Source organism: Elephas maximus, chromosome 17 (genome assembly GCF_024166365.1).
Source record: "Elephas maximus indicus isolate mEleMax1 chromosome 17, mEleMax1 primary haplotype, whole genome shotgun sequence".
In the NCBI taxonomy this organism is placed as follows: domain Eukaryota; kingdom Metazoa; phylum Chordata; class Mammalia; order Proboscidea; family Elephantidae; genus Elephas; species Elephas maximus.
Window position 1 is genome coordinate 70,013,410 of NC_064835.1, and position 26,727 is coordinate 70,040,136.

At 40.2% G+C, this 26,727-nt stretch overlaps 1 protein-coding gene across 6 annotated transcripts in view; it reads right to left on the reverse strand.

The window, feature by feature from the left end:
* The window catches only part of MEIS1 (Meis homeobox 1), a 142,577-nt gene that overhangs the window by 46,018 nt on the left and 69,832 nt on the right, over positions 1–26,727 (reverse strand). For all 6 annotated transcript variants that reach the window (XM_049857622.1, XM_049857623.1, XM_049857627.1 and 3 more), the window contains exon 8: positions 15,829–15,974. In XM_049857622.1, the coding sequence (XP_049713579.1) occupies positions 15,829–15,974 (146 nt within the window). The remainder of the gene's footprint in view (positions 1–15,828; positions 15,975–26,727) is intronic.

A 26,727-nucleotide genomic window follows, 5' to 3' on the forward strand; every position in this document is an offset into this window, starting at 1 on the left:
AACCCAATTTCCTGTGCAAACTTTCACCAAAAACACAATAAAAAAAAAAAAATGGTCGCTACTTCTGGCTTCCCTTCCATGAAAGAGACTATTGATATCACTGCTCCCTAATGCCCATGTGAAACACGGAAGTCACCTTTGATGGCATGGCTCTGATGAGGGTCATGTGGACTTCTGCCTCAATTCTCATCAGATCTAGTTTAAATGTGTCTGCAAGACTACTTCAAGAGCGATAGCAAAGCATGCTCGTAAATGTCAGGATAGGGGAGGGGTGATATAATAGGTTGAAAATTAGGACCCCCGAATGTTTTTCCAGCCCTTACTTTATTGGACCTAAGATCTCTGGTAGATCTTTAACCTTTTCTATCCCATTTCCTTCATCTGTACGATGGGAATACAATTATTAATTGTACTGACATATGCAAATTACCCACTTAAGAATTAATAACATTTTAAAATTAAATAGGATACTTGTTTTTAACCTGATTTTTTTGTTTGTTTTTGTTTTTTTTAATTTCAAATATTTGCTACTTCCTGCATGTATATTTGGCCCTTTTCCCTTGGAAATTCACCCCACCATTTACTCAATCTCTCTCTTGTACATTGACGTGATGAATGCTGCTGAGTGCTCATGGTTTCTGGTCCAATGTGAACACCTTTCAGGGAGTAATTCCTGGTGCCTGTCATCTTGATAACTGATGATGTTTTCACTTCAGGGTGTGGGTCTGAAGCCCACAGGGCTGAATGGGAGAAGGAAATGGATTGACTCAACCACATCTCCTACCCACCACTTCTGATAAGCATAAACACACTACTGCCAAATGTACTCCAATATTATCTACAGAGAATAACAATATATATTTTTGACAATGGTTAAAGTGATGCTGTTGTTTTACATTAGAAATTAAAACTCGCGTTTCATCCTTACAGGTCTCTGTGAAAAATCTGGTCTTTGCTAAATTCAAGACGAATTATGAATGCCTGCACCAAAACAAAGAATCGTCCACGACGCCATCAAATGTACGCCTCTCTTCCCGATTCTGATTTTTAGGTCCCATGACTTCCATAAGCGAATGCATGCAGGGGCGCACATACACGGTATTTCAAATGGAGATTTTATGTAAGCTTATTTTTATAGTGAGTCTGAGAGTAGCTGCTCTGCTTTTTATCTGTGCAAACTGGAAATAAAGTAGGCACCCTGCCAGCTCCCTGACAGCAGGCCAGGCCGGGCTGCCATGGGTGATTCGCACAATGACATCTAAGGGGTCCAGAAAAGAACCCTGACTAATGGCTTTTGGATTCCTTATGACCTTTGATCCTCAGTGACTTAGACCAAAATAAATGACCTAATTTCAAGAAACTACATCCAGCATGTGAACTCTACTGAGTGAGAGAATTTACCTGCTAAGCAATGACTAATAGGTACGTGCTACTTACAATAACTCCTTAGCTCTTAGCCAAACGGGGAGAGAATACACTTTTCAGATGTTCACTTTTTCAAACAAACGTACCTTCCAGGATGCTGTGAAATTTGAGAGTGCCAGTGCCCTTGGCAGAGAAAGTACACAAGGCAGTGGGAACACAAAAGGATTTCCTGGAGCACGCATGAAGTAGGAGAGCAGTACTAGGAGCTGTAAGCAGTGCTAGGACACAGCTCTCCGTCAAAGACAGGGATTGTTTCTGTCGTTAGTGACTCTGTGACCTTCTTCCCAACAAAGGCTATCCGATCCACTCGGCTGGAGCAGCAATTTGGGAGCTAGCACAACCACTGCCCACCCTGCCCCTACTCCATGATGGCTTCCATCGCTGCATGCTGTCGCCACAGCACTGAAGCTAGATGGGGGTGAATGACAAAGGTTCTGTGTCACTCAGCCTTCAACCTGAACACACAAGTACATACACACAAGTACACCATCACTCAGCCCAAAAGAAACAGTCTGGATTTCTGCAGAGACCTTGGTCCATCAGAAGCTTTCTTATGTGAGAAACCCAAGGAAATGTCTTTGATACTCAAAAGGAAGTTCTTATAGGTTGGGGGGAAAAAAGAAATTGAAGGTTGCCAGATGAAAAACAAAACAATCTAATCCGAGTACCAAAAACCAAAACAAACCCACTGCCATTGAGTCAATTCTGACTCCTAGCAACCCTGTAGGACAGAGTACAACTGCCCCATAGAGTTTCCAAGAAGCGCCTGGTAGATTCGAAATGCTGACATTTTGGTTACAGCCGTAGGTTCTTAACCACTACGCCACCAGGCGTAACATGATAATAAAGTTGGGGGGGGAAGTTAAACTTTAAAATGAGAAGAAAATATAAAAATGGGGGAAAAATCATTTCCTTTTCCACTTAAAACCTGTCATCTTACTTATGTCCCTTAAGGCTCTGGACCAGCAGCAACACTATCACCTGGGAGCTGGTTAGAAATGCAGAATCTTAGGCCCTACACAGACATATTGAATCAGAATCTGCATTAAAAAAAAAAAAAAAAAAAATCCCCGGATAAACCAAATGGATTGCTAATGTTTAAGAAGCACTGTTTTAGAAGAAGAAAAAAAGCAACCTAAGTTCTATGGTAATTTTCATTATCTGATTTTTTCGTTTGTTTGTTTATTAGATGGTAGCCTTCAATGTTTTAAGTTACTCTTTAAAAGTTCTATGGTAATTTTCATTATCTGATTTTTTCGTTTGTTTGTTTATTAGATGGTAGCCTTCAATGTTTTAAGTTACTCTTTAGACCTCAGTTAAATCTCCAAATATATACATTGTCAAATCTCCTGCTAAGAAATTCAGAGGAATATTGTAGATAAAGCTATATTGTAGGAAAATAGAAATCAAGAAAATGTCTCCTATTTAGAACCTACACAATCATTGTATTTCTCTGCATCATATCGACTGGACAATTTTCCAATGATATGGTTCATCACAATATCATCTTCACATAAGAACTTGCAAAACCCAGGCACGGGCCATGGCTGCCTTGTCCTGAGTAAAGAAGGAAGTTGAGTAACTGTTGGTCTACGTTCAAACAATACAAAAAGGTAAACAAGACACTTCCAGCCAGTCTCCATTGTCTTTCTCTCCATTTAAAGTCAGTCTCTCCCAAATTGCCAAGATAATGACTTCAACCCTCCGTTACAAGTTGGTTGTGAAAACCAGCTTTGGTCCCTGAAGCCAGTTCTCAAGTACACTTTGCCTTGCTTCATTACTTGTCTTCCTGTCCCCAGTAACCAACAAACCAGCGTCATGACTACGGTCATGTTTAAATTATTTCTCTAAAAGTCAGCAATGAACTTTGGAAATGGGAATAACGGGTGGGAAAGTTAACACTCTGTGGTGCTACCAAAAGGCTCGGCATCTCCTTCTCAGAGGTAAGCACCCAGCACTTACAGCATTAGAATAGCCCTAAAATCCTACACGCTGCGACAGCCAACCTATGTGACATGTCACCCATGTTAATTCAAATGTAAAGTACAGCATCTGTAGCCCTAGAGATGAACTGAATTATAATGCCACACTTGAATGGTATTCTACAGATTTTTCCAAAGGCTCTGAGCATCTATCTACCCCTTAATTAAATTTAATTTGGTTTCCACGTAGAGTGCTATTGAGCATATTCACTTCGTGATACATGTCAACTCAATATACATCATCTTTACCTTCCAACTACAGCTTTATTAAGATGTTTCCATGTGGGAACATTCAAAACTGATTTATGGTGCTATTGCAACTAGTAAGCAACTAACCTTCCAGCCCAAATGTAACACAGAAGAACAACCTAACTGAAACATATAAATTCCAACTATACTTAAAAATATTATTGTCTGTAATTTAATATAGCAGAATGCTCCTAAGCCTATAACCTTGCATGCAGAAGCAGTTTCTCAAGCATTAATACTTAAATGGGTCACAGGCATCACATCTGTCATTCTGTCCTGAAGTCTATGAGGCAAAACCAAGACTATGCCGGCCTATTGATTTTTCTAGCATTTGCTTTAATTTACTTAACCATTGAGAAATCCATCAGTACATAAAGGGCAACTGTCCATTACTGCATTCGCAGACATTCCTTCCCCTCGTTTTTTTTGTAAATATTTCCCTTAAATTGCTATGTGTTTACAGTATAAAAACGAATTAGGAAACTGCTCACACCTGTTTCTGTTCAACAACTGCTGCACTGAGGTATATGTAACGTGCTTAAAGATAGAATAAATATCTAGACATTATTACATCTGTGTGCAAAGGGTGGTAAATTAGATCCTAATTACATTAACAGGGATTCTGCCTCCCAGCTTAAATTTTACATGAGCACTCTGCAAAAATCCAAAAGCTCTGCTGTGGTTTCTTTATGAGCTGGTGATTACAGCTACTTCCTATGTGGTCACTAAATATTCTGTTTACAAATAAATGAAGAAGCTTTGAGCCAACTTGCCAAGGTAATAATCTATTTTTTCCCTCCCCCTCCCCCCTTCCAACAAATCCTCGCCACATAAGCATGGCAACAATCAGGAGCCCTGGCTTCATCTAATTACTCCATCACATAATTTCACAAATTGCCTTGTCACTGGGGAGCCAAGTGCAAAACACGCTCACAGTGGGATTTCAGGCAGCAGCTTTCATTTACTACTCATTCCTTGTTAAATTAAACACGAAAACACCAGTTGTGTGAAAGAAGTCAGAAAGAATGTCTGCAAATGAGCCAGACGAGTGTATTTACCTTCTCACCAAATACAATGTTGGCAACAGGCAGCTCAAATAGGAGGATCCCCCTGACTTGCCCCATCTTATTTCAGCAGAGCCGCTCCAAGAAAACAAAACCAAAAGGCTAAGAGCGAATGGGCTTCTCCAGGAAGTAAATTTCATCACGTATCAATAGGAAGCATGAGCAAATAGTAAAAAACTTGATATTGTTCAGCCCTCCATCCTTTCCCCGTTCTGCTACTGGAAATGCCTGGCCACACTCCTTTTCACGTGTGCACATGTACCTGTATTAGATGCTTAACCCTTTGAAGGCATAAATAGCATGCGCGACTTCTATTCTGGCTGAAAAGAGGGAACCAAATTCCACTAATCTTTAAAAGTTCTCAAACGGAAAGATCATCCATCAAGTTCATACGGTATGAGGTGTTTTCCTTTTAAGCATTAACACCTTGCCTGTTTCTGAAACACACCAAGATAAATGCTCACCCATCATGCTGCGGATGTGGGTAGAAGAAAAAGTATGCGGTGGGTGACATTACTAGAGGGAGTGAACCTGAGGCTGCACTCCTGGAAGCTGACATTTTTATGTCAACAACTACAGGCAGTCACTGGTAATTAAAGGTATTGCTTTGTAGCACAGGAGCCAGTGGGGTCAGGTACCGTTTTACATCACAAACCAGTCCTTTATGCGTGTAGATTTGCCAGCATTATCTGCACGGGGGAGAAGGAGACATTAGCAGCAGCTGTCTCTCTGCTTTTACACTGAGAATTCTATTCATCCAGACAGGTGGGGTAATTTAAAAGCCAGTGCGGTACCATTTCCATGTGACTAATGCCACTGCCTACTAAAATGCCACCATTACCACTGTTTATGGAAACATTACCAAAATTACATTTTATTCATAAGAATTTTAGGATTCTGGTTATTACTAGCTTTAAAATGATCAGACCCCAGTGTCATACGCCAGAGCTGTGGCTTAATTCTCCAGGGCTTAACAGCCTTCTCCACTGAGAAACAGCAGTTGGGTTGTAGTTTCAAGAGTAATCGGGGCTGCATAAACAGTTTCTTCTATCTCCATAAAGCAAATTAAAGACATAGCTCTTTAGCTCCCTGGCCATGTGACAAGTAAAAATCTTCAAGGAGGCAAATACCGTGTTAGAGAGTTTAGTTAGGATTTGCATGAGGTGGGAGTCTTCACTGGCAAACCACTATCAGATTGTTAACAGTAGACATGGTAGAGATTTGCATATTTCCATAAAGAAGGAGCAACACTTAAATAATGTTTAGTACCTGAAACTCTTAACAACGCAGGAATTATGACAATTGTCACAAAATATCAACAGCTGTATCTCTGCCTACTTTCTGGGCATAGATGCCTGGAAAAAAATAATTCAGATAGGAAAGGGTCATCCTTGACTCTTACAATCATCACATTGCACTATGATATTTTACACCCAAATCTTTGGGCATACACATTAAAAAAAAAAAAACTAGTTAGCTAGCTTGTGAACATAGATTATAATTACACTTTTTAACTCACACAATATGATTTCATCTGCTCTGTGGCTGAGAGGCAACGTGATGGAAAGCCCATGGGGTTTTAAGTCAGGGGATCATGGTTCGAGCTCAGCCAGTTCCTAGTTTCTTGACCTTGAGAAAAGTCATTAACTTCCCTAAACTTCCTTTTTTCATCTTGCCTGCCTCACAGGCCTGTTTTAAGAATCCAGTGTATGTGAAAATAAAAAACTACAAAGCACCCCAGAAATACATGTTATTATCTTATTTTAGCCATTTGATCTTTTTTTTTTTTCTTTAGGTGTTAACAAGACAGAATGATTAAATGTCAAAATAGCAAAGCAATCAATAGCTTGATTTTTAAAAACATGGTAAAGGTAACATTAGCTAGGTAGGAAATAATTTTATCTTGTTTTTCAGTGGCATCAAGTCATTTTTGTGAAGATTATTCCCCCGGGTAGTTTGGAAACTGGCTTTTCATCAAATAATAGGTAGGAATTATTCTTAACTTCTAAAAACTGCTAGAGAAATGATTTCCATTCATTGATCTTTCTTAGGATGAAGGTTCATGCTGACAGACTATACCTCCTGACCTCTGGACATCCCAAGAACATTCTAGAACACTGATTTCTCGGTGGCCATTCATGTCATGGAACAAGGTGGCAGTGATAGCATGTAGGCTCTGTAGGATGCTAGCAACAAACTTAATGCAAAAACTGATAAAAAACCAACCTCAGACTATGAAGACATCCAAAAGACAAAGACAACCAAAAGGTTACATTTATATATACTGCCGTACATTTTTTCTGAAGAGAGAACATCAGCAGGATGTTCAAATTCAAGTGGCTATTTAAGTCAAACCAAGGGTGTCTATTTCAAAATATTTAGGATAATATGTTATACAACCAAGTAATTTTTATCTCATTTAAATATCAACTAACGTAGGATGTTGGCATCTATAGTATCAAGTTATTTGAGGTCTACCTTTTCTTCACAGTATTCAAAGAGAGAGCAATACACTCTGTACTGGGACCCATGCTCACAGGGCTATAATTTGCTTAGTGAAGGCATTTTGCAATGGCAAGAAAAAATAAGGACTAAAAAGATAGAAAATGGCATGGTATAACCCTCCCAGTTACTCCTTGGCTCCTACAGTCGCTTCTGAGGACCACTAAGAAATAGGTGAGTCCTTGGGACCTATCTCCTGCCCTTGGCACACTGAGGTGAATATCAAATCCACTGAAGCAATCCAACTTTACCAGATTGAGGGGTCTCCAAATGTAGGCACCAACACTACTGAAACACTGGCACCCTCGTCAGCAGCAATCACTTTGATATGAATGTACACAATCCCCATCACTACTACCTTGGAGCTTCAATAAAACAATGTCTGTTCCCTCATGGCAATCAAGAAGCTCAGATCAGGGCTGAGAGGGTTTTGTCCCTGGAGCAACAGACCATTGCAAGGTGGTCGCCGCTCCTTGATTGCCCTCTGGCATGGGCCCACATCTACAGAAACCGAAGAATTAGCGCCACGCGCACGGCTATTTAGGAGATTAAAGCAGCAAACTGGTTCAGTTTTCCCCAAGGGTTTACTAGAGATTTCAGGGGTTCATAGAGATGTGTTCTACAGAAAAATGCCCAAGTACAAGGGAACACATAAGCACACGGTCACATACGTTCGTAAGGAAGACTGAGATCTGATGAGGACGGTTCCATTTAAGTCTATTCTCAACTCCATGACATGTAAATTGACTTCTACTGTGAAACAAGGGATCAAAGCAAAAGGAAATAAAGCACTGGAATCTTTTCTGAAATGAAGACACCTAATGTTGCCTCAGTCAACTCGTCATACTTTCAGGCAAGGTATCTTCACCAGAAACCTTAGAGAAAGTAAAAAGCCAAACCTACATCAGATCCCTAAAAGATGGATTGAGTTTAAAAAAAAAAAAAGTACACACACTCAGACAGACACGTGGTACTCCAATTTTAAACTGAGGAGAAGCAGTTGCATAGACATGGACCAAGTCTGATGTCTTATCTCCAAAAATATATCATCACTATTAGAAATAAAAAGGAGACATGGTATTGATAGAGCCTTTGCAGTATGAATGCCGGGCTAGTGTTGAGTTAGGTGCATCAGCAACCATCAATGGAATAAACTGTGCTTGTATGGACACTTATGTCTGCACCTACAATGTGACAGCATACTCCTTCTCTCCACCCTGTTGGCTGTAATCTTTTTTTTTTTTTTTTTTTGTGCTTTAAGTGAAAGTTTATAAATCAAGTCAGCCTCTCATACAAAAATGTATATACACCTTACTATATACTCCTAATTGCTTTCCCCCTAATGAGACAGCACACTCCTTGCCTCCACTCTTTTCGTGTCCATTCGGCCAGCTTCTAACCCCCTCTGCCCTCTCATCTCCCCTCCAGACAGGAGATGCCAGCATAGTCTCATGCGTCTATTTGATCCAAGAAGCTCATTCTTTCACCAGTATCATTTTCTATCCCGTTGTCCAGTCCGATCCCTGACTGAAGAGTTGACTTTGGGAATGGTTCCCGTCTTGGGCTAACAGAAGGTCTGGGGACCTTGACCTCCAGGGTCCTTCTAGTCTCAGTCAGACCATTAAGTCTGGTCTTTTTACGAGAATTTGGGGTCTGCATCCCACTGCTCTCCTGCTCCCTCGGGAGTTCTCTGTTGTGTTCCCTGTCAGGGCAGTCATTGGTTGTAGCCGGGCACCATCTAGGTCTGGTCTCAGGCTGATGTAGTCTCTGGTTTTTGTGCCTCCTTTCTGTCTCTTGGGCTCATAGTTACTTTGTGTCTTTGGTGTTCTTCATTCTCCTTTGCTCCAGATGGGTTGAGACCAATTGATGCATCTTAGATGGCCACTTGCTAGTGTTTAAGACCCCAGATGCCACTCTCCAAAGTGGGATGCAGAATGTTTTCTTGATAGATTTTATTATGCCAGTTGACTTAGATGTCCCCTGAAACCACAATCCCCAAACAAAAGGAAAATTTTTTACTAATTTGACAAACTGCCAACCAGACTCCATAAAAGTCTCTTAGAGAAGGCCATGAGCATGAGTGAAATGAATAAACCATTGGGTTGAGCACAAAAGTCTCCATCACCCCTGACTATGACATAGGGCCCCACTCAGAGCCCCCTTTGCCTATGAGGCTTATGTACCTGAAGAAGCCCACGATTTTAAAGCTGGACTTGTTTTTACTCTTGATTGTCTTCTCCTATGTCTCCTCATCAAGGGACTGTAATTACCCCAGGTCAGAGGTGCATAACTAGGAGTGGGGAAGCAAGGCCAGGGCCAGGGGAAGGAGGTATGTGGAGGGCTGAGAGAGAGCCCTGCCAGGTCACTAATGGCCTCTGGGGCAACAACTTGGAGAGCAGGCTGATGCTTCGCCTTTGATCTTCTAATTCACAATGATCATTAGTATTAACTCCGATTCTTCTGGGTGAAGAATTCCAGCTGTAATCTTTTCAGTTTACCTGACCTAGGAAAATGCATCCCCCATCCCATTAGGATTTCAAAAACCAGCTAGGAAAAAAGAAAAAGGCAGTTGCCCCAGAATCTAGAAGCCATCCGCTTCATTATTAAAACAGAGTTTACATGATGTATATCACAGAAGAATTAGGGCATTCCAACACCCCCCACCCCAGTAATTAAATAACCTGCTCCATTCCCCACCCCCCCCCTTGCTGAGACAGATGATTCTCAATTGGGTTTAAAATTAAAAAAAAAAAAGTCAGAATCCTATCTAATCAAACTTGAAATAGGGTATCTTCAAAGTAGCAGAGGTCTTTTAAAATGAAGATAGAAGGATTTGTGATTGAAGCTTGAGGTAGTTTCAGCAAAGTCTAACTCTGACCATTGTCATTATTAAACCTTATGAAAGTGAATGGCAAACTACTACATGTAAAGGAAAAGGTAACAACCATAAAGATATTCTTCTTAGACATATAAGCGAGCTCATTGTTTATATAGCACATGGATATCTGCAAAGGAAAAAATCTTCTCACTCTTTCCTACTAGTTTTCAAGAGTCTTAATTTAATAATATATCTGCAGGTAACATAGAGTGAGGACGAAATGAAAGTTACCTGCCATCTCCACAAATATAAACTCCCTTGGCTCAGGCACATGAACATGAAGGTAGGTTAGGACAAGTTTGAAGGAGGGACTGTCTTTCTCAAAGGCAAGAGTGCATAAAATAAGTTTTCTTGCCCAGTCACCTTTTCAGGACTAATGTTAACTAAGGATGTTAGCCAGTAAGGCACAGTAAAAATATTCACTGTTAAAGCTGGCAGAGTATAGAGGTGAGGGATAGAAAGAGCAATAGAAATGGGAGGAGAGGAGCAAACAGCATCCACCACCTAGCTAGGGCCATCACTCTCTCTTTTGATCTTTTACTTACCCTGATCACTAGAATGGGTTATCTGGATACCAATTAGACGTACAGAGTTCACTGAAATAATAGTTTATAGCAATAATGTTTAGAGAGCTAATTCTGCCCCAAATTGCAAGCAGAGAGATGGCACTAAGATATCTCCAACAGATCTTGTTACCAAAAGCAAAACCAATGAAATAACATCTGTCTCTTCTAGAGCATTCAATTCTGAATTCAATTCCATTTACTCCATCCTTAGAGTGGAGGACCCGCAGGGCACTTTTCATCTAATAGTGTTGCTATGGAAACGCCATTCTCAACCTGGAAGATTCTACAACCCCTCGCATTGGCTTTATCCACAATGAGAGGAAAGTCTCATAAATCAGAAATGGAGATGTAAATTTGGCCACACATACGAAAAATATTTTCTAAGCTGGAAGTTCACGAACAAGCAGACGTTGGCAAATGTGCGTATCTGACTTAGAAATACGGTTTGTCTCCATAGTAAGGCTTAGCCCAATGGAATCCGCAAAATGAGTCAAAGGATGGGGAGTCAAAGAGAATGGGAATGAAAATCAGTTCACCTTCAGGATCACCTCCCCTGGGTACAAAAAAAAAAACCAAACCCATTGCCCTTGAGTCGATTCCGACTCATAGTCCCCTGGGTAATCAATACCAGATGTCACCCCCTGACGGCTTTCTTCACCTGACACTGCAAGCCTGTCCTTGAACCACCTCTACTTTCCCTGACTTTCAGAGTTCCTGGGACACATTGCAGTTCCATGCAGGAAAATATAGTTATTGCATATTTTAAATAAGAACCACATTAACTGCTTTTCTATTTAAATTATGTTTAAAACGGCAATATGCTATGGAAGGAAAACAAAAAAGAAAAGACCTTTGACTTTAACCTTAAACATTGTCTTTATCTGTTTTCTTCATTTTCACTAGGCCCCTGAGCACAAATTTTTGTAACCAAACCAAACCAAACCCATTGCCTTCAAGTCGAATTCAGACTCATAGCGACTCTATAGGACAGAGTAGAACCGCCCCACAGAGTTTCCAAACCTGTAAATCTCTCCAGAAGCTGACTGCCGCATCTTTCTCCTGCTTTCTCCCGCAAAGCAGCTGACGGGTTCAAACTCCTGACCTTCCGGTTAGCAGTTGAGCATTTAACCATTGCGCAACCAGGGTTGCTCACATTTTTACAACGCTAGGTAGCAAAAGAACCAGTAATATGCAAAACACATTCAGCTTAAGCACTATGACATGGTAGCTTCTATTTACAGTTGGAACAATGCCCTCAAGAAGGAAAAAGAAACCTTGATGTGTCATATGCCCCGATCTAATTAAGTGTGACTATACAGTGACTCATACGCAAATATCAAGTACTTTTTAATTGTTTGCAATCATTTATCTTCAGGCAAATGCAAGCATTCCTATTAATAAATGCTTTTGTTTTCTTCCTAATTCTCTCTTATTATCTGAATAATGGCAGTCACTCTTTCAGTCCCAGGGAGTCATTTTTTTAAAGAGCCCTTCTCTACTTATCAAAACTGGCAAATGTTCAACTTAGTCAAAGCTAGAAATTTACATCACTGAAATTTCCTTTTACCCCATAACCACCAAAGTTTAAAGTTTGTTTCCTTTTTCTTTTACTGTTTTCATTATAGGCAAGTACGTCCAGTTTAGCTTGCAAGAGACTGTGAGGCCAAGAACGAGCCTTTAGTTCTCTCTGGAGCAGTAAAACGTGCTACTGATTAAATCTACCTGTGAATAACTACAGCACAGCACATTTTTCTTCTCGTACAGCTAGGGTGCAAATCCAGAAAGGTTTTTATTTTATTTTATTCAGGCCTATGCTGCACCTCTAACATACAAACGCTTGAAAGGCCTTTCAAAGGCAATTTTTTTTTTTTTAAGAGAATAAACCCAGTAAAAGGATTGACCCGTTTATTTAAATAAGAAAAAAAAAATAGCAATTTGTTTTCAAAAAAGTATTGGCATTTAAAAAAAGACTAGCTTACAATTTGCTAATAAGTTGTTATTGCTATGGTTTTAATTAGTCAGAATTTCAATTGCTCTTTTACATCTAGCAAGATTTCAGACGGGATTTTCTAGATAACAAATTGTATTAATCATCTAGCAATAATGCGATCATTTGAAATTGGTACCCAGTCGTCCAAAGGAGTTTTGCATTCCTGAAGACCTCTCAGGGCTTGAAATAAAGTTACCAAAATATTAGTATTGAGATGTCGGTAGTTACTTACATTTGGGCAAATAACAAAACTCTTTAAACTCTATAGTCTTCCGTTTTTCCACAGATTTTATTAGAGTCAGCTCCTGACTATAAATATTACCAAAGCGTCCATGCACTCCTGCAAGGAATATATCAGAACAAGAGAGAAGATTGCCCCTTGGTAACTAACGATCTATTTGCTTTTGTATTTATTTAGAGAACAGGGAAAGGAATCGTTTTCATTGAGGGAAGGAAAAGGGCAAATCAATTGCAAATTTAAATATATCTCCTTATTTTGCTTTTTAGGTGCTGTTAATGAGAGCAATTAGATTTTTCAGGGATGGTTATCATTGCCATTATTTCTACAGGAGGCAGATAGCATTGAGGAATGGGTACTAGGACCAGCTGCCATGGAGTTGACTCCAGCTCATGGCGATCCCATGTGTGTTAGAATAGAACTGTGCTCCATAGGGTTTTCACAGAGTAATTTTTCAGAAAAAAGATTGCCAGGCCTTTCTTTCAAGGCATCTCTGGGGGGACTCAAACCTCCACCCTTTTGGTTAGCAGCTGAGTGTGCTAACTGTTCTCACCACCCAGGGACTCCATGGAGTGGACAGGGAGGGTATAAATACCCAGTACAAACCATAAGCCAACTTCTCTGAGGCATTCATAGAAAGCCGGGAGACATGGAAGAATGGACTTCCCCTTCAGGGCAGTGGCACAGGCCAGCAAGGACCCCAAAGCTGAAGGGAATTAGCCAGGTCTCAAGAAATCAAGCAGTTAACGAATAATTCCTAATACAATTGTCCCAGTAACATATGGTCCGTATAATCATTGCAATGCAGGTAAAATCATTCTGGCTATTAAAAGGTTTTTTGATATTTTTTTTCTAAGGAAATACTATAGCTCTCTGCAAGGTTCTTTACAAGGGTACGGACTAGAAAAACAGAAAATCTGGAGGACGAATAAAAGAGCTTGCTTTCTCTCTCTCCTGATTCTGTCTGAACCAATATTTGATTATATTTTATTCAGGGGCACCTCAGCTTCGAGTAAAGCCAAAGCTTCTTTACAGATTGAGATGGAAGCTGAAGAAATCCATTCTTTCTTTTTTCCTGTTAGTATAAGCAGTGAATTCAGGGCTAACCTGATTTTGCCTCCTCCCCACCCACACCTCAGACCAGGTTTTTTTTTTTTTTTTTTCCACCCACACCTCAGACCAGGTTAGCTGGTTAGCTCTAATGAGGAAACATCAGCATAGTTGCATCATTGCTTTTAGCCAATTGTCACTTCCTGTCTTCTGATAATTTTCAATGCCATGCTATTTACTTTTTTCATGATATACCCTCTAGACCCATGTCTCCCCACCCCCCCCAACCCCCCACCCTCCAGCTTGATAGTGGTTGATAATCTTCAATAGGAATCTTGCCCAGGGCAGATCTCAGAATGTCAGATAAGGAGTGGTACCCGAGTCAAATTTTATGAAAAGCTAAAATATGATGTTAAACTCCTAACAGTCAAAACAGAACGTAACCCTTTCAACTAACTACCAGCATTAAGCAACCCCGAAAGTTTGTACAAAAACTGCCAACATGATCTAGGTGATCTTTGAACGCTTGATAGGAGGGGAAGGGATAGAGGTATTTTTTTAGTTAGTCCTGCTTCTCTTAGTTTTTATTTTATTCACCGACCCTGGGAAATCCGGATGAATTTATACCCTGGAGTGTTACTGGATGCATAGCCTCTGTCTAAAGGCTCAGAATCGGCGTGGCCTTGGGACAGTCCCTGAGTTTGTTTCACTGTATCATTACGACTCACTAAGGGACGTGGCTTTCAAAGCCGGCAAGGATGTGAGGCTCAACAGGTTCTGGACATGTTTGTGACAACATGGAATTTTTATATTTCTAGAAAAATAAATGACATGAAGGAAAGCCATCTAGTCTAAAAACAGTAATATTAAAAGTTTGCTGCAGGCACGAAAAGAAAAAAAATAAAAAAGGCTGAAAGTTTTTAACATTCATTCATTTTAGGCTAGGCCCGGCAACCACCTGTCTAAATTCATCTTTTTGTCCCTAATATCACAGGGCTCCCTGGTCAACGATTTTGCTGAATTTTAAAATATTATTTTACCCATAAATTTTCACTTCATCTTCTTCCTTCGACATCATTAAATCAGTGTACACTTACAAAAATATCCACCAAAATATTATGATTATAAATATTTTGAACATGAAATTCATTCAGAACAATAAGCAAACCAAACAAATCCCCCGGTGGCATAAGGCCCCAAATCTCCAGTTTCTCACATCTCCCGGAGAATTCCTGCAGTGAAAAACAGCAATGCTCACACAGACAATATAAACTGTTACTCTGCTTGAAAAGTCACAGGGGACTACACAGGAAGAGCTGACTCTATATTGCTGTTTTCCTTTACAAGTTCTAAATACAGGGACAACTTTCACTGTGTAGCTCTGATTCAGATGAAGGCTTTGTAATGGAAGCCAATGTATTCAAACCGTTTCAAAGCAAATGGTGTGATCATCTTGCCATTGCAACAAAATTTAAAATTTTTGTGGACCATTCGCTGTAGAAATCCATCAAAAGTATTGGAAGATATTAAGTCTTTCTGGGGTTTGGCTTAATTTTTTCTTGGTGGGTGCTAGTTCTAAGCACTTAAGGATCACCCATAGGATAGCAACATTATTAACATATAAACTTAAAATCACGAGTGTATATGAACGCTTAAACCTTAATGCTTAACAAAATTGCAATGGTAAACTTCAAACAAAAGTCCTTAACGGCGGATGGATCTGAAAAAAACAAGTACTAACACTTTTGTAAAAAACTGTGAGAATTCAGTGATTTATGAAATATTCCAAGTCCAGAGGGATTTTTTTTTTTTTAATTTTGTCTTCTAGCAAAACTGGTTCATTGTCCATAGTTAGTTTACATATGTCATTTAGAGTCCACTTACTGTTAGATGCTGGAACAGCCACGCCCTCATGATATTTGTGGCTACTTTGGGAAAGATGCCACGCTTTTTGTGACGCTTTTTGTCCTTATCTGGATCATCATCGTCACCTGTGCTGGGGGAAGCTACACTGTTGTCCAAGCCATCACCTGCAAACATAGTGAATCAAATTTTGACTGATGCTACCTTGACATGCTTTATTCAAATAGAATGCCTTTGGATATGATATAAACAAAACCAAAAAAGCAATTTAAATGATTAATAGTTTCTTTGGTACTGTTTTATTGTTGTTGTTTTGTTTTTATGTTTTTCCCCATACAAAGTGAAAGAACAAGGCCCAGGGTCAATAGCAGTTGGTTCTAAAGAACTTCTTTCAAAAAACAGTGCTAAAAGGTCAAAGGGAATGGAGGGAAATATGCAATCTCTTTAGTAGCTTTGTTGCCATAGTAATTATTCCAACATGTAGAGCTGAGACACCTTAAGTATAACTCCTATAAAAATATAAAAATATTTTGGGAGTTAAATATGGCAGTAGCCACTGACGCGGTGCTGGCCTGCCTGGTGCTGGGTCCCACATACAATCATTGGCATCAACTGGTGAGAATATCCATTTAAGATATCAACTATTTCCCAAAAGATCCATCTTAAAGCTAGTTAAAGTAGGCCATGAAAATGTAGGCAGGCAATCCATCATGTAAGTTGTTTGATATGGGGATGCTTCAAATAGGATATAATTTCTCTTGTAATAGAAAAGGAGTATCATGTTTAGTCAGGGAAAAAAAAAATCCCTGAAATCATTTTTTTATTAGAAAATAACTAATTACTTAAGTAAAATAATGTTAAATTAAGAGTAAATTCGAATATTATACTAATAATCCAGTTTCTAAAATTTTTTCAGATCAAAATTTTTCTCGTTGAAAAATCACCTGCTAACATATTCCTAAATATTGCGTCCTATTTTCCTCTTGATTCTTATTCTAAAATTTGAATTGTTTCCTCTAGAAAACATTTTGGCTCCACAACATAATAAAACAAAAAACATAGTAATTCTTTTACAATGCTACACTAAAAACGAGGAAAAGTACAAAACATCAGCCCATATAGTCACACTATCCAAAGTCACAAGGTACGAACGGAATTTGTATTCCATTTTTGGTTTTGGCACAAAATTCAAAAGGGAAAACAACAATGGCCTAAACTCACCACGCTAAAAAGTCACTTAGCTTCTATCAAAGACAGTTGCCTGTAAGCCACAGCTTGGACTAGTTGTCCCAGCTCTCTGTGGAAGCTACTGGCTTTTACAAATGGGCAGGTTGATCTGAGCCCAAAAAGAAGAGCTATAGGACCAAAGTTTAGCAATGAGGTAACAAATGTACCCAAGAGCACATTCGCTGGATGAAATAACTCATTGGAGAGCAACCTACATGGCCCGAAGAACCTGAAACTTTGATAAGACAAGCATCCTAGTGGCTGTGCGCTAGAACTTGTTGTAGTTGTTGTCTGGTGCCCTGGAGTTGATTCCTACTCCTAGTGACCTCATGTGACAGATTAGAACTGTCACAAGGTTTTCTTGTCTGTAATCTTTTTTTTTTTTTAATCTTTAGAGAAGATTGCCAGGTCTTTCTCCCAAAGATATGTTTGAACCATCAATCTTTAGGTAAGACAGCTGAGCGCTTAAACATGGTGCCACCAGGAACAAGTCTCAGATTTATTTACATTACTTCACAAATGTCTGTATTTCTTAATTCTGTTATTTAGATTCTACATATAAAAAATAATTCTCTACCTTGATTTCAGTTACTTTAATCTATAGTAGTTCAGTTACAATTAATCAATTGTTCTTAACAGTTCCCTCCGGAGACTCCCTCCCCATCAAAAAGAAAATCACCCCAAAATTGCCTTGTTTGAAAAAAGTTTTTTGGGTGAAAAAGGAGCAGACTAATTACTGATATGCCACAAATATAAAACTTTTGCAGAACTCCACTGTTTGAATTTTTATTAATTTAAAGTTTATAATTTTATTTAAAATTCATATATTTTATTAAAGTTACCCAAAATCATAGCTGTGTTCTCAGTGGAAAGATCATGAAGACTCACAATTCCAAAGCCCTCACTGCATCAAGGAGGAAAGTGTTCTTCTGTGACTTGCCCAAGGTCACGCTGACCCAGATGGAGCTGCTGGTGTGGGTGCTGGACTGGGCACCCATATTCCTAGGTCAGACGGAGCTCCTTCCACCCCACCACACTTTCTATTTGCATAACCAAGTGCTCTGTGAGGAGTCTCCTTGGATTTGCCTAATAAATTCTTTGAAAGTCCAGTATTTAAAGAGGCTTTTTATTCTAGGAAGCAATTCACCACATAAAATAACAATTCATTAAAGAAACATGAGAAAAGAAAACAACTCCACAGCATTTCAAATTTCAATGGGCTAATCAACTTTCAAGAGGCAAAGGGTAACCAAGGCAAAGAAGCATATCACTCGATCATTGATTAAAAACGAAAAGCTTCCAACCTAATGACACTGTTTTTCACCGCTTGGCCACAATTGTTTTCCACCTTTTAAAAAAAAAATTAAAAAACCTTCCTATCCATCTCGAAACCCCCTCAGATTAATTTAGCAGGCAATGCCTAGTGCCTGCCTCGAAGAGAATTCATTGATAATTTATGGAAATATCTACTATAATCCAGCGGAGATGACTTTTTTCCAGCTTTGTGCATCAATAGATAATCAAGGCCTTCAAGCAGCCTTAGCTTCCCATTACCTCGGGCAAAAGAATTCCTGAAAGCGTGCCTTGAGGGCACCTGAATTATATACTCCATTAGGGCAGGAAGGCTTTCTGCATTCCACGTCTAACACTCGCCAGAACCTTTCCTGTTTATTTCTGCTGTTTGAAAGCAGAAGCATTAGGAGCAGAATTTTTTAAGTGAAGACTTATGTAGATACAATGGAGAAACCTTTCAAGCCGGAGCCAGATCACTCCCTTCAGTCCCTGGCAGTGACCTCTCCCGAATAAAAGGTTTCTATTACATCATTTAGCTCAAGCCAAAAACAGCCTGGGCTTAATGCACAGTTTGTTCTTCCTACTGTTTTTAGGCAAATACAGCTACTTTACTCCCATCTGGGAGGGAAATTACACTGCTGGGTTGTAATCTAAGACAAGATTTTCATTGGAAGCAAATGCTTTCAATCCAGTGTAAATAGTGGTGCATGTTCAGAAAAGCCTAAAACAATAAACCCTGCTCCTTTCAGACACAAGTTAGGGAAATGGAGAGGATGGGGAAGGAGAAGAGCATAATAAAACAGACTATTCTAAAAGCAAACACTTTCATAGATTTTAATAAATTGTTTAACCTCTTCCACTTTCTAAAATTGAAAATTGATCTCGAAACGTCTCTCAACCTCCGAAGAGAGTCTAAAGAGTCAATTGTACTTTTAGCATTTCATTCACTCCGCAATTTGATACAGTCACCTTGATGCGGTCTCGCGAGGATTTATTTCCCTTTTTTATTTTTAAGATCACTAAACAAACTTGGAGAACCACCGGCCGACCACACGGCAGCAGCTCTGAACCACATTTGTAAAATGTCAGCAGTGACTTCATTCCTGGAGCTGACTTCTCCTGCCACCAAATGAAGGCAAACTGAAAAGGTGGAAATAATCATAAAAATGATGCTAGTCCATAAACAAGCTTACAGCCTCATTAGGATAGCAGTAGGCTCCAGTGGGTGATTTATGCTCATTTTGCTGATGCTATGAGGAAATGCCATAGGGCGACTTTAGCCAACTGCTAATGGTTTCTGACAGCTTCTTAGCAACAACTACTGCAAGCCACGTTGTGGCGTTTGCTAGTGACAGAAACCGAAAATGTCATATTATCTTCCCATGTGTCATGAAGTCCATGTGGCAATTAACTAGCAGGCCAGTGACTGAGGGGCCAGAGGCTCCTGAAAATGGCCTTTGGCTATGCAGAGGCAGCCGAGGGGGCGCTGAGCGCTTACTGGCTGCACAAATGGAACTTTCTAATGCAGAAATCCACTTCCTGCCACTTCCCCCGGCTCTGATGAGAACGGGCACTCAAATCCCTTTTTTCCTTCATGGAAGTGCAACTCTGGGCTCCTCTTTCTCTAGGCACTGGCCCTGGCGTTATCGGAATTCTCTATAGCAATCTGCTTTGATATGATTATTCCGACAGCACCTTAATTGGCCATGCCTGGTTCTGAGCTTTTTGGACGCTGGATTCAAAGGTGCTAGCTGTTTTCCTGTTCTCTCACAAATTAGTCGAAAAGGATTTAAGATCACTGAAGCCGACTCCTTCCTTGCCTGTTAGATGGCTAGGAGCAGAGGAACACTGCACAGCAACAAGACACTATTTAAGAAAACACCAGGCTCCTAACAAGCCAGAGGAGAATCTTGGCCACACTTTGCAGTTTCCGAGCTATCAAAACCACGCACTATATGTCAAACTGTCAAACCTTTCAGCGTGGGCCATTTGCCCTTTCAAATAATATTTAAGAATTGTTTTTACAAAATTTTATAGGCCATGGTCTAGTGAAAGAGGCCAACCAACAAAGAATGGAATTTGTACTACAATTGGTCTACGGACAATTTCTTGTGAGACCTGGGCCTGTCCCCACGGAGCAAGGCAGGTGACCTGTGGCAGCTCCCAGGCTGTCAGCGAGCTCAGATTTCAAACACGCTCAACTCAAACAACCCAAGTCGCCTATTTAAGCATGCCCAGGCATTTAGACTGCGCTATCTCGTGCCTTTCAAGGCAGGATAAAGCGGCATTTATCGTATTCAGACCATTCAATGGGTCAGGCTGACCGTGTCAGCAGGGGCTCCTCTCCAGCAGGTCAAAGCCCCGCTCCCATTTTTTCTCTCCCTACTTACCCCCTCTCTCCCCCTAAGATTGCCATTCCCAAAAACCTACTCCGGGCGAGGCAAAAACAAAAACCCCAAAAGCGCCTATGATTTACATCACAACTGATCGGAACTTTCAATGTCAGTGGGCCATCAGGTATAAATGAAATGGAGTGTCCATCAGAGGGTTCTTTATGTCATAGAGGCCCAACTCCTAATTAGGGATATGAACTTTCAACTGCCAGGGCAGACCAACGTGTAAGGTTGGGGACCCTCTTGTTTTACTAGAAGCCACCTTAGCTTCAAGGCCATTTTCATTTACATATTGAAACACCATAGTCTCGGGCTATGTACTCTCCTTAACCTTTCCTAGTCTCCTCCTCGAATGTTTAGGCATCGCGTGTTTGTCCCCAAAATGTGCCTAGACTCCAAAAACCAAGGCCATTTGTAGTTGTATCTTTCAATACTATTCTATTGTGTCTCTGTTGTTGTTATTAGGTGCCCTGGAGTTGATCTCAACTCGGCAACCCCATAGGACAGAGTAGAACACCCCATAGGGTTTTCCAGACTGTAATCTTTACTGGAGCTGATCTTTCTCCCATGGAGCCACTGGATGGGTTTGAACTGCCAACCTTTTGGTTAGCAGCTGGAGCACTTAACCGTTGTACCATCAGGGCTCCTCCCCACAAAAAACAAACAAAATCCATTGCTGTAGAGTTGATTCTGACTCATAGTCAGATTCCAACTCATAGTGACCCTATAGGACAGAGTAGAACTTCCCATAGGGTTTCCAAGGAGCGGCTAGTAGATTTGAGCTGCAGCCCTTTTGGTTAGAAGCTGTAGCTCTCAACTACTATGCCACCAGGGCTCCTTAAAGTTGTCTAAAATGGTCAGCTCAAAAGCACTCTTATGAAAGTACAGCTCATGTTGTAAGGTGGTTGAATTTTCATCCAGGTAGAAATATTGAGGCATATTCTGATTTTCAACAAAAAGAAAGCAGAACCACAGAGTTCCTCACTCTCTCTCTCTCTCTTTTTCCTTCTATGTTTTCTCACACAGCACATCTGCAGGAAAGAACTGTATCTCACCCTTTAAGTAGGGTTTACAACATTCCTGCCTTCCTAGTGTCTGCCAGTGCAAACATTCCTTACCATGAAGAAGTTTCCTTTGTAGAAGAACTATCTGGGTATCCTGAGGTCCAGGGTAGTTAGGAAAAATATAAAAATTACCCCAAGCCCACACCTCCCAATCGGGGTTGCATCTAATTAGCCAGAAGTCAGAAAGGATGATGTTTTTGTGTATGTTAAGAGGATAAATGATAAGAATCAGAGAAGACCCTTTCTCAGAACTAGCTAGATGACTTCAGACATTTTGAAGCAGTGTTTTTGTCTTCATTTAGCATGCATAACAGCTGCCAGAATGAGTTTTCTAAAACACATATCCGATCATATAGCCTTAGCACTTGAAATCCTTCAGCGACTACCCTCTGCCTTCAGGATAAAGGTCACACTTTTGAGCCTGGCATGGGAGGCTTTTGATGAGCTCTCTCCTGGGTGTGTTTCCAGTCTGTCTTCTGCCAAGCCCCTATAGGTTCCTTCACTCACTGCCCCACCCCTAGTCTCGGGAGTCTACTTGAAGTTCTCACCGCACACATAGCTTTCTCTCATCTCTTTGCATTTCCTATGTTCATCCCTTTCCCTATAGCATCCTTCCCTTTCATTCTTAGACAATATGGCAAACCCCTTAGTGACCCATAAGGCTTGGGCTCAGTTCAACTGCCACTCCGACAAGAAATATTTACTGGACTCTAGCCAAGTTAGAGGTCCCTGGGTGATACAAACAGTTTTCAACAGGCTGCAAACCTCAAGGTTGGAGGTTTGAATCTAACCAGTGGCACCATGGGAGAAAGGCCTGGTAATCTGCTTCATAAAGATTGCAGACAAGGAAACCCTATAGAGCAGTTCTACTCTGTAACACGTGACATCGTCATGAGTTGGAATCGACTTGATGGCAACAGGTTTGGTTTCTCCTTTTTCGCTGAGTTAGTGACCCCTCGCCCCACCCCTGAGCGATTTTTCTTCCCCTGACATGCCTCCATCCTAACACACACCATACTCTAACAGGGCTGTTGATATTTGTCTCTGTCTCCTCAGCTTGATTATAGGATACCCGAAAACAGAGACCAAGTCATACTTTTCCTTGTTCTCCAACCCCAGTGCCACCCCATTTGTACAAACTTGTTAATTGTTCTGATCAAAGGAATGAAAGCATTTTTTTCCCCATTGCACAGAGAAAACCATAATTTCAATTGCTAGCTGTTACACTTCTTTTTGATACATATCTAAATTAAATATTTAAAAAATATTTACCAATAAAATTCAGCAAACTATAATATTCCCCATAGCTGAGAAGAAATGAATTCCCCATAGCTGGGAAGTTTTCTTAAAGCCATTAAGCTCTTCTTGGATAAAAGAAGGGCTAAGAGTTTAAGTATCTGAGTTCTTTAAAATGTTTGCCATATACCTTCAGAAATATACCCCTTACTTCCTACAATTAATGTTTAAAACTATCTACCTAACTAAAAATTCTTCCTGTTAAAAAATAAAATAAAACAAAGGCTATCTGTTTCCTTCTGCGTTTTCCCCCAAAGAATTAATTATACCACAACCCGCTTTATACATCTTCCAGTTTTACCAGAATGAAGACACTCAACTGTTGCTAACCAGACAATCTGACCCTGAGTTCAGACTCTAGATCCATGCCCAAAACATCTGGTGCTAAATCAAAAACTCTACAACTCTGGCTTTTCTTTGATGTTGCCAAATTATCAGTATCAGCTTTTCCCACAGCATCCCCTACATTCCCCATACATTCCCCCACCCTCATCAATTTTTCAGCAATAGGTTATCAGAGGACCTTAGTATCTGATACTGTATAGTACAGGCTAAAATGTCCTAGGATCCTAGGAGATTTTGGAAAGGATCCTGGGAGCTAGAGGAAAGACATAGGAATACACAACTCGTTAAGTCATCTTAGACATTTTCAAAAGAAACACAGTACCCTTCAGTATACTCAAATCTGCAACCAATGTGTAAAACTGGAAGATCCTTCATGTATCCCCAAGTATGTAATATGTTACATACTTGTGTGTGGTTAACACCTAAGTTTAACTTTAATAAGGGTTCTACTGACTCCTTAGCCTCCTTTTGGTATCTCTTCTTACCCTTAGGAATCTAAGGTTTCCTTGTTCTTCTTAGCTCAAAGTGATTCCCAGTTGATTAAAGAAAAATAATGAGCGTACGTTCTCATATATTTTACTTTACCCTCTACAGCTTTCCCGAAAATTTCGGGGTGATTCCTTTGGAAACCACAACAAGGAGCCAGACATTAACACCTGCCACGGCAATGCTAATTTCAAGAAGGGACTCCACAGATTGTCCTGTGGTACTGACAGATCAATGGCACTCACTGAAAGGACGGTGGTGAGAATGGTGGCGGAGAAGGTTAAAAATAAGCAGTCTTTAAATAAACGTATTATTAGCGTTTCTACCAAGAAATGCCTAGATATGCTTCTTAAGAGTCTCTCCACAGACCCGTGCCATGAGGCTTTTCCCTTCTAGTTGAATTTAAATTTGCTAAATTGTGACAAGACATTGTTAATAGTTAACCATTGTGAAATGAGCTCACAGCCTGATTGTGTCCTTAGTGGACCCCTGACATCACGGAAACCTAAGGGAAGAAAAGGAGAATCAGAACCTGGCGAAAGTACCTTTTCCTATGATGGTACTGCCCTCCCTTTTCTAAAGAGTAAAATGTAGCATTTAAAAGGGAGCCCCACATTTGTATAACCATCTTTTGCATAAGCAGTCACTCTCATCAGTTATTCATTTTCAGAAAGTATTGGATTTCTACTATGTGCCAATCACTATGCCAACCATTAGGGATGCAAACAGTAAACCAAATTAGAAAGAGTTCCTATTCTCATGGCTTACCAGCTAGAGGACACAGATGTTAAACAAAATAATCACAAGAATAAACACACAATTGCAAACCGAGGCACAGGAAGAAATATCAATCTAGGAGTGCATGAAACAGAGGAAATGGACTTAGGATGGGAATGGTCTTCAACAGAGATCTGAAGGGGGAGAAAAGTCAACTGGGTTTAGTGGGTAGTCTAAACAGACAGAGAGAAAAGGACAGCATGTGCTAAGGCCCTGCGTGGCTGGAGGAAGCATGACACAATCATAAAACAGGAGCCTGGAAAAGCTGGAAAAGAGATGGGGCTGGAAAGGTAAGAGGAGCAAGACCACACAGGGCCTACAAGTTATGGTTAGGATTTGGGTGTTTCCCCCTAGGAGTCTAAGAGTCATGACCTATAAAGGTATCGATGGAGTGATCAGTGTAATCTCCACTGCATGCCCTAATAATAAATAAATTCTGCCAGATAAAGTCTCACTCCCCAGTGTCTCTTTCTAGTTCAACCTAACAATCCCGATTCCAGTCTAAGACTGAAAAAATGAGGGACAATTGAAACGCAATGAGTCCATTCAGAAAGACCCCTGTTTAGATACAGATGACATTCTGAAAGTTAATTTGTAAGTAGGCTCCTTAGACGTTAGAATATATTCTCACACAGAAGCAAGTGAGGTTTCAAGGCTAGTCCATCAAAGCCTAAGTCATTCATTAAATGAATGGAGTTTCAGGTGGTGGTGGGTGAGCCGCGGGTGCATGAAGTCATAAAGCATAAGAATGAGGAAGAGGACTAGTTTCTTCTCCTATCCCTGTGCACAGTAAGCCTAAGAAAATATTAAAATATGTGTAATTGCCTTTAAGACCTCCTTTTTCATATCTCTTTCATATCACATAATGCCCCTCTCCTAGAGTTTCCAATTCCCCAATGCCTTGAAAATGCCCTTAGCCACCCACTGTGGTTACGTCACCTAAACCACCCATATTCTCTTTCTGCTCTAAAGTCACCCTCCGCATCTCCCAACAACCAAAACGTCCAACCTTCCAGTCTAATTGGTCAAAGTCAGTCTTTCGATAGAAAGCAATCTGAAAGAAATAATTCAGACTTGCAATGCATGACCAATGCCCCCTTAACCTTCCAGAAAGTGTTTGCCAGTAGAAAGAAAATTTGTTAATGCAAATGAATCTCTAAATGGCAGAATTTTCAGGTAGAGTAATAAGTAGTTTGTTTTTTAATACAGTTGTGCTGGGAATTTTTTATTTTTTTAAATCAACAAATGCCAAACTTCCAACAAAATTCAGTGACAATTTCCCAAACTGACCACCACATCCCCCCCCACCCCCACCCCCCAGCTTACGCCTGCCCAGATGTGGAAAGCCATGTGTTTCTGAACACATATATTTCTGAGGTGTTTTTTTCAGAGAAACTGCCAGGACTGTAAGTGGGTTCTGTGGATGTAAAGCAGTGTGAACAGGAGTACAGCTAGGCTGAACATGCGTGTGTATATGTAGGTCACTCATAATTTGGGTGTTTATAAGGCAGGGACTGCCAGCCTGTTGAAACACATTCAGAATAACTTCTTCACTATAAATAACGTACTTAGCTAAGCATCTATCACTCCATGATTCTTCACTGTCAACACAAATAATTCATAAAACTTGACTGGGTGAAAATATGGAACAAAAGCAAAGAAATAACTGAAACCCAGAAAGAAAATATTCCCCGGATTTTAATAGAGCAGAGAATGATTTTGCCAAAACTTTAACATGCATCTGATCTTATTAAATGAAGATACTGGACTTTGACAGAAAGTAAAAACTGTCAGTAGGAGTCACTCGGCAGTCATATTTACAGTTTACTTAAGATTTATTTTGTGTGAGCGCTCAGACAAGCAGAGGGCCGTGGCAGGCACAATATATACCAAGAAGTCTGATGAATTTTCCAAGCTTTTTCTTTCTTGATCCACTGTACTTTGTCCTTTTGAGATAGGAATACCTTTTTCTAGTAATTCAGTATGACTTTTTGACTTGAATCCCCCTCAGGGGAACAAGAGCTAATTAATTGCCTACA